The 8,802-nt window shown below is 39.5% G+C and overlaps 1 protein-coding gene across 2 annotated transcripts in view; it reads left to right on the top strand.

The window, feature by feature from the left end:
* The first annotated feature begins 222 nt into the window (after positions 1-222).
* Positions 223-8,802, top strand: part of rasa1a (RAS p21 protein activator (GTPase activating protein) 1a) — an 88,966-nt gene continuing 80,386 nt past the window's right edge. Inside the window, exons 1-2 of one of the 2 annotated variants that reach the window (XM_055200162.2) lie at positions 224-740; positions 851-1,206. In XM_055200162.2, coding sequence (XP_055056137.1) covers positions 956-1,206 — 251 coding nt within the window. In that variant the 5' untranslated portion in view covers positions 224-740; positions 851-955. Of the gene's footprint in view, positions 1,207-8,802 lie in introns of both variants that reach the window. The other variant, XM_055200161.2, reaches the window with a different exon arrangement.

The raw sequence follows: 8,802 nt of genomic DNA, 5'->3' as shown, positions 1-8,802 counted from the left end.
TATACTCAGTATTTTAGGATAATTTAATCACTATAGGCTATAAATATTTATTGTCACAATTTATAATAAGAATAAACTCACATAGTAAACACAAACTATAGGAATTGTGCTGCGACTAAAAATAATTTAAACAATTTCAGCATCATTTAGCGACTATGCTTTTTAATTACGCTGAATTACTTCAGTCGCCATGCTCTCCGTTGATCGCGCTCAGTCGATTGCAGATCCCACGATTGGTTTGGGCGCATGTGTCTGAATCGGTTCGGCGATCTGCTAGTTCGGTCTGCGCATGAGCGGGACGCGCAGGGAGAGGAGTGGGACTGGGAGCAGCTGTGGCAAATGTTCCACCAGTCCAGCAATCTCGAAAAGAAGGAGAAATTTACAGAACAAGAAAACTTACGCTCAGTAAGCGGGCTCGAGTGAGAAGAAGAGTGCCGAGAACCAGTGTTCAACTCCGAAGGGCTTAAACTAACAAATCGCTCGTTTCTCAACTCATTGGAAACAAAATAACAACCACGAAAAGACTGACAATAAAAGACAAACATTCCCGCGGGCTTCAGCCCACAACTGACGCCAGACCGAACAAGAGATTCAGTACATCAGCACTGCGTCTACTCGGACGTCCACCCTTTATTATTTTTGAAGATTCTTTCTTGTCTTTGTGAAAACTCAGGAAACAATGAAGACCTAACTCATGTGTTAGCCGCTGAGCTGAGCTGGCCCAGCGCGAGAGAGTGCGTGTGAGTGTGTGTGCGGGAAACTTTCTCAATTTGCTTTAAAAGCCTGGTTAAAAGCTTTAACAGAGTTAAAGAATAAGCTAAGGCTCTCTTCTCGTTTTTGTTGCATGGAGGTAAGGGGCGAGGACAGGGGATCGGACGGCAGTAGAGGCCCCGACTCGACCCACTTTCCCCATTACTCCAAACCCGCTCGAGTGCGGGTCACGGATTCTGACGTGATGATCTACCCGGGCGCAGGAGAGGATCTGGCAGGGAGAGCTGCTTCTGCTGGCTGCGATTCCCCCTCTTCAGACTGCCCAGGCAGCAGCCGGATGTCCCCTACCGATGGGCCTGCGGTCTTCCCACCTTTACCGCCGCCGCCGAATTTATTCGGGGCGCACGGGAGTGTGGATGAAAGTGATCAACAGGATGGACCGGAATATGAGGAAGAGGAGGTTGTGTTCCCTCTATCCGCGCCTCCCACCAACCAGTAAGGATTCATATCTTAATAATTCATGACGGGAATGCATTGCTTACTGTATGGGGGTAGGAGAAGTTGTGGGCCTGCTATGGTCAGGTTTTTGGCTGTGTCCTAAACCGGGTAAACTTCCTGCGTAGACAGCATTAGGAGCGGTGATGTACAAAAATGTTTTCTAGGTAGGCGCTACTAGGCGGCCCATTTGGGTTGAGACAGGCCTATTGACACACATTCAATAAACGTGCAACAAATATTAGGCTACAATTCGCGTGCGTAAGCACATTTAACCATTTCTACTATCCAAAGTTACCTTTATATTACTGACTTCATTCACAGGATGTGACTTAAAAATGGCTTTAGACCGTAGGCTATAACTCTACCACTTGTCATGCTATTTAATCATGGGTATACCTTTGCTTTGGACTATTGAGATGGCTTACATGATCTCCTGCATTCTTGTTTTGATTTGTTAATTGGATTGACATGGTGGTTTTTAAATGAAAACAGTGTCTCTAAATGGCCCTGTGATCATATACTCAGACCCTCCTTCTGCACACATTGTGGAACGATAAATTCTGATAAATGCCATAAATGCTGACTTCTTTCTGTATATCAGCCATAATCACATTAGATCAGCATTAGGATCAGTGCTGGAATCTATTAAAAAAGTATAAGTGCGCAGTAGTGCCATATGTTTTTCACATGCCTTTGTAATAAACTAAGTGGTTGTGTCCCTTTCATATCTCTGGTTGCTCAAGAGCAGGCTCATAATATTTGAGTCTGACGTTTAATATTGTTTATGACTTGCTTAATTTTGGGTCTAAGCTAATAAAACAAGTGAACAGAAGTGAACGGCTTATTCAGCTAGTGGTTAGCTAAGGTAGTTTTTTACTTTTTATTTTTTAATTGTATTAACGAGAAAATTCTTTAATAATTGACAGTGGCTCTCCAATAAGGGCTAAGCCATAAGAATTAACTTCATGACAATTATATTTTTTGGTGGCTTATCCTAGTCCCAGACTAAAATGCTTGTTGGAGCTTTATTTATTTAAAAAACACCTTGTATGTACTGACATATCTTAACATATTTTAGTGCCATTAGTCCTAGATTCATCTACACCCTGTTTGTAAAAGTGGTTATAATGTAAATTATGCTTCTGGAATATCTCGCATGGTTTTCAGTTTGTACAAAGCTTTATTCATGTTACTTAGATAATGTAATGAGATATTAACAGAAGCCAACTGACAGTTCTGTGGACTTGTTGCATCTTTATAGTTGAGCCCAGCAATTTATCTTGTAAGCAAAAAGTGTGATCTAAGTATTTTCCATAGTGTTGTTTAGGATATAACTAATACCCTGTCAAAAAGCCGCTTTTGCACTATCAGGCCAGTGCGAGCCTGGGCTTCAAATGGGCCTCATAGAGCCAATAGCCTCTGACCTCCAGCTGCAAGCCAAAATCAAGATGCGTTTGGACTATTCACTCTGCCCTTAACAGCCTACCTGGATCTAATGCACACAGTTCCACCTGTTTTACAATGAGGAGGAAGTCAGTTCAATCTGACAGTAGACAGGAGTTAGATAGCATCATCATACAACAAACATAATGGGAAAAAAAACGACGTGGCTGTTTGCATGGTGAAAGCCAAGATGAGAAGATGGAGAGGTTTGCTTCATCGGTGCTACTATGAAAGTTTATGTTGGATGCACACGAGCGATCTCGCGGCGAGACATTATCAAATCAATAAGCAATAGTTAACCTTGCAAGGTGATTACCCATTAAAGAGTAACTAAACCCTTAACCAACTTTTTTTTGTTAATGATCTGTAAGAATGATGCTTTATTAGTGCTGTTCATTGATTTTAGTACGTTTTTTGACATTTGGATATAAAGTGTTTCAATACTACAATATATGGTGTAAAAACGTCTGAGTGCTGCCCTCTTCAGGTTGAACGGTGGCTACTGCAGTTGAATTTTCCTATTGGATGTTGGGTCCAAAAAGTAACTCGTGATGTAAGCTGGTTCAAGCTCACCACGCCCTTGTTACGATCTCACCTATCTATGCTTGGTACGAGCTTAGTTCGTCCCCTCTATCTCCGTTGGGATCTGCCCACTTTTCTTGCATTTTTCAAATATTGCCAGTGGGTGGAGTCAGGCTCTGACCAGGGGTTTAGTTACGCTTTAAATATACAAAATATTTTAAAGAACATTGTTGACGAGTCCTAGTTTTAGATTTGTGTATACAGTGTTTCCCACAGATCTGAAATTTACTTGTGGTGGTAGCTCGTAAAAAAGGGCAATCATTATATCCACCGACAAAAAATGGTCTACTATACATGTGACAAAGAACTAATAATGTGTGACACAACACAATACTTTGATTTATTAAACATTAATATTAATTTCACTTTATAGTTCATTAATCTAACCACCCCAAACTTTCTTTGCCATAAACAAAGCTGACACTGTTTGTTAAAGCACCACGAAAACACTTTATGTTTTTGCACTGATATATGAAGCAATTTGATGACCCCTTTTATCAAACTCAATTATATACAATACTATGTACAGTATATTAATAGACAGTGCAGGTCTATAGATTATAAATGTGACTGATGTTATAATGTTAATAATTTCTATTAGTTAGGCACTTTTACTGCTTCTGCTTTCTATTTCTCTTTTGCAGATTAAAAAAGCTTAATCCACTCATTATTTCAGATTTAAAAGTTTTCTTGCTGTCCCGATGACAGACTTTACATTACAGCTTTGCGTTTTTTATATCCTGAGTCAGCTAGAGCTTTGCTCATTCAGTATTAGCACTGCTTTTTGCTACAATCTCTGTGCAAACTGTTTAGATTTTAGTAAAGATATGGTCTATTAATTGTAAGATTATAAAAAAATGGGATAAAGAAAAAATGAAGCGGCTCGTGGTCGTGACAAGAGCCAGCTGTTATCGCCAAAGAAACCGGAGGCACGCTGAAACAGCACTCGAGCTTTGCGCTAGCGGCCGTTCTCCGATCGACTCGGGTTTTACACACAATATTAATCAGACTTGGGACCCGAAGTAATGAACTAGGACCGAACCGGACCCGACTGACCATTTAAAATATAAACCCGGAACCGTACGGGTCCCGCGTCCTCAGTGAAGAAAGACCTCTAATGGTAAAACTCAGGATACAATGTGACACTGAGGTTGCTTCGCGTCGCACCCAATTCATTGAGAAACAGAGAGCACGTGAACGCACACTGAACGGGAGAGACACAACGTGCTTGCACGCAAAATGAAGCCAACTTGGATTCTATAAACGCATATGCACATAAGCATATGCGACCATTTTGGTCGGAGTGTAGTTCCCTGGCTGCTCAGTTACCTCAGTATGTGCTGCAGTTGATCCAGTTTGCCGCGCTGGATGATGAGTTTATGACGCGTGCATCATCTTCACGGTCACCCGGCCCCCACCTTTCTATCTGAAACACAGAGATGACAATATAACACACAAACAAAATAAACATGCATGTAAGACACGTATGCAATAGTTTGCAATTTGCATAATATTTGTGTGTTGTATGTAAACATTATGTAGCAAATATGTTCACTCACCGACTGTCATTACAATCTTGATTCGAGTGATTGCCCCTTAATACAGTGATGATGATCCAACACGCCATCTATCATTTCTCAGCACTGTTGTACTTTAAACACTTGTAGGCTACTGTACCCGTAACTTTTTTAACTTCTCCCAAACCGGTACCGTTGTGTGCCGGATCCTTAGCATGGCAAGTTCGGCATTGTATTTTAACACGTTTTTGTTTCTACAGATGCTGATCATTTTCTTCAGTCCAAAGAAAGAACATAGCAGATGTCTTCTGTCGATAAGTACTGGTGAAATCTGCAGTTTAATCTGCAGAGAGATAAAGGTGATAGTGGGCATTTTGCCAGAGACTCAGATAAACTCCACCTTTGACCTTTACCAGTCCTCTAGCCCCGATAGGCCTGCTCTGGCCCAATGTATTCGGCGGGTCAGAAAAGTCCGGCCTTAAGCCCCAACTAAGCCCCAGCGAGGCACAACATTACCGGAAGTAACAGTGCAAATGCGACAGGCACTGGCACGCCCGCTCGTGGCCCGGTAGTGCAAACACGGCTATTGGTTTCTTCGAGTTCTCAGAAAATGCTGATTCTCTTGGGCTTTAGTGTCCTATTGACTTTGCCACATCTACCACATATTGACACATTTTGCTTTCGTTGTGAAGAGCAAAATAGAAAATAACTATGGGGGTGTTTACAAAACTATTTCAACCATAAACAGGAAACAGGTTTTTTTACTTACACGACAACATCAAAACGGTTTTCAAAATGCAAGTTGTTGAAAATGACATTATTATTGTTTCTGTGTAAACTACAAAAATAAAAATCTGTAAAAACGTTGATGTCATGCACATGCATGCTGCGTGTTCAGTATGGCTGGGTAAAATATGATAATGTTTTTAGTTGAGAGGATGTAAATAGGGGTGGGAATCACAGGGTACCTCACGATACAATACGATACACAATACATTTGCTCAATGTACTGATAGTGTCACAGTGTGGTGGTTCTCCGATAATCAATGTATTGCTTGCTAATCCTGTGATGATACCTCACATTGATATCTAACAAACTATGACAAAAATGTCCAGGAAAAAGTTAAGTGCAACTTTTGTCTCTTTATTCAAGTCCACAAAATCTAACTTTTTTACTAGAAGCATTATAGCCCCTGAATGAAAATTTTAGGTGTGCAAGCAGAAAATGTTTGGGCACACCTTATATCAGTGAATGTAATTATTCACATTATTCCCCATAATAACGGCATTACTGACAAATATTTTTATCATAGACTTAACTCAATATGCTTTGTTGCACATGTCATATGCACAATGGATCCATATTTTGTTTCCTATTCTAAAAGTTTTTATGTCTTTTAAAATTTGCCATAGAGATTCCATATGTTGATTTTAGGTCTGCAGTTAGTAAGTAGTTAACCTAAGTTGTAATTGGTTTGTTGCATGTAACGCACATTATTTTATTAAACTATATATACAATAGGTTTATCCAGTATTATCCAGTTACACTGTAAAAATATTTGCCTCCCTAACTCAAAATTTTCTGGTAACATTGACAGTTTTCACTTGGGCCAATAGATTTTCTGTGAATTGAATTTTATCAATTTTATAACAGGTTGAGCCAATTGAAAATAAGAAACCATGTTTTTGCCCAATTAAATTTTTTAAATTGTGGTAGCATTTGTTATTTTAATTTACCCAAACTGAAAATGTATATTGGTAAAATTATATTGGTAAGGAACCATGCTGAATTGTTTATTTCCCGTTGTCCTAATAGAAAAAGAAACACTCAAACTATTTTGTAACATTTTATTCATTTTTATTTATTACTAATACCTTAAAATTGTAAACATACAGAAATGGTCTGCATACAATTGCACAGTAGACATTAGAAAATAATTATTTTTAATAAAAAGTTTTATACAATAACAGTCACAAATATTTTGTGAAAATTTTAATAAAATGTAAGTAACTGAGTGTACCTTCCCAAGGGACGATTTCCTGGACAGGGCTTATCCTAGTTCCAGACTAAAAAGCATCTTTCACCGACAAATCTTAACCAATATCAATGCCCTGGTTTTGTCTCAAGATGCACATCAGTAATGTTTTTTATAAGGTTCGTTTGTAAAAACTACCTAAATGTCCTAATATAACTAAGGCCTAGTCCTCTAGATTGATCTAGACCCTGTACGGGAAAACGCCCAAGTGTTCAGTAAGCGTCAGACTGCATCCTGTGCTTTCGCAAATCCATCAGCTTTTGCGCTCTCTGGTAAAACGTTGGCGCTTGGTCCGCAACGCGAGCCTCCGCTGCATCGTGCGCGCGTCTCAGTACGTTGCGCTGGGTGCAGGGAGTGCTCATGGGAGTTGTAGTTTCCCAGTGTCATTGCGCATTGTTTATAATTTCGCATGACTACAATTAAAAAAATATTCAACCAGCCAAAGTGGCTAGTGGGATTGGCTGTACCCGCCACAGCCGAAATCTACCTGCATGTGGCGGGTGTTAATGTCAAGCCCTGGACGCGTAGCCTAATAGCGCAGACAAATCGATCCAAATTCAGAAATATGACAGCATACACTGTTACTGTTACACAGAGTTATAGCATATAGCTACTGTACAGCATGATAGAGAGGGAGAGAATGCACGCGTGTGTGTGGGAAAACACCGTCACCTTTTCAGTTATGAGACGCAACATGACAGAGCGCGCATTCAGTGAATTAAGCCGGACAGTAAAATATAAATGTGCGCACTCAATTGGATAATTTTAAACGCGCAGGCACAGACAAAAAGACATGCCATCGTAGAAATAAGATGAATAACATATTACTTGAGGGCTATTTAGTTTGTTTAATAAAATAACAAATTGTTATCTGGCGCTATAAAGAAAATCATATAAAATATACTTGACCTTCAAGGGGGGCGGGTCGAGCCGTTAAGAGGGCGGGGCGCCCCCCTTATATAATGGTAGGGGAAACAATGTCACCCAACGTTAATCACAATTTCACTTGAATTTAACATTCTCACACTAAGTAAGAGCTTATGAAACTTTATGAAAACATTTTAAACAATGCCTCATAACAGTTTAAACATTAAACACCTAAAACATTCTACAAATTAAAGGCATAAAGTCTCACAAAATTTCCAGCACAACCTGCTCACTGGAAATGAATATTGACATGGATCAGCAACTGTTCAGAGTTTCACGAATTCCCATTTTCATGTCACGTGTGTAAATCTCCAAAGCCTTGGAACTCTGTAAGAAGTAAAAAATTATCACTGAGCGTTCATGTACCAAATGAAGCCAAATGTAATAAATAAAACCAGATCAATACAGAATATCCAGAATATCCTTTACACTTCTGAACATAAAAAAAACGGCTGCTCTTAGCTATATTGCTGTTTAACATTATGAAAAATAAAACAATCTTAATATAGAAGTACAGTTATTTTGGTATTGGACATTTTTCATTACTTTATTATAGTTTGACTGAAAATACCCTTTAGTGAGACTATGGTAAATGTGTGGTTATATGCTTATCCAACACAAACAATAGTGTGGTTAATTAACTATGGTTGCTACATACAAAAACTATGGTTAATTTTCTAAGAGATGAATTGTTCAAGCAAACCTATAGGTACTAATGTTAAGCTACTTCGTGTTGGTTTTATATTCGATTACTTACAGTACAGTTAACGCGCTGATTACTTGAACATCTCATCCGTTTTGGGCGGTGTCCTTGCACTTATTTGAGACTCGCGCCGTTGAGTATAACCGGCAGCTTTACAACACCAGCTGATAGAGAGCGTCCTTTTCATATCTACCCCTCGTGGATTTCCTGATGCAAGATGACGACAGCAGCATGCACGGCGCAGATCGATTGACACATGAGATCAATGTATCGCGAGAGTAATAAGCTTTTGAATGGCTCTCGCAGAACTTTGATGTCATAGGTTGATTTGTCTGCGCAGGGCTGCATACGGTCGAATACTTGTAAACAATGCGTCCTTTTCGTT

Source organism: Misgurnus anguillicaudatus, chromosome 22 (assembly GCF_027580225.2).
Source record: "Misgurnus anguillicaudatus chromosome 22, ASM2758022v2, whole genome shotgun sequence".
Classification (NCBI taxonomy): Eukaryota; Metazoa; Chordata; class Actinopteri; order Cypriniformes; family Cobitidae; genus Misgurnus; species Misgurnus anguillicaudatus.
This window is presented reverse-complemented; position numbering and strand designations above follow the sequence as displayed.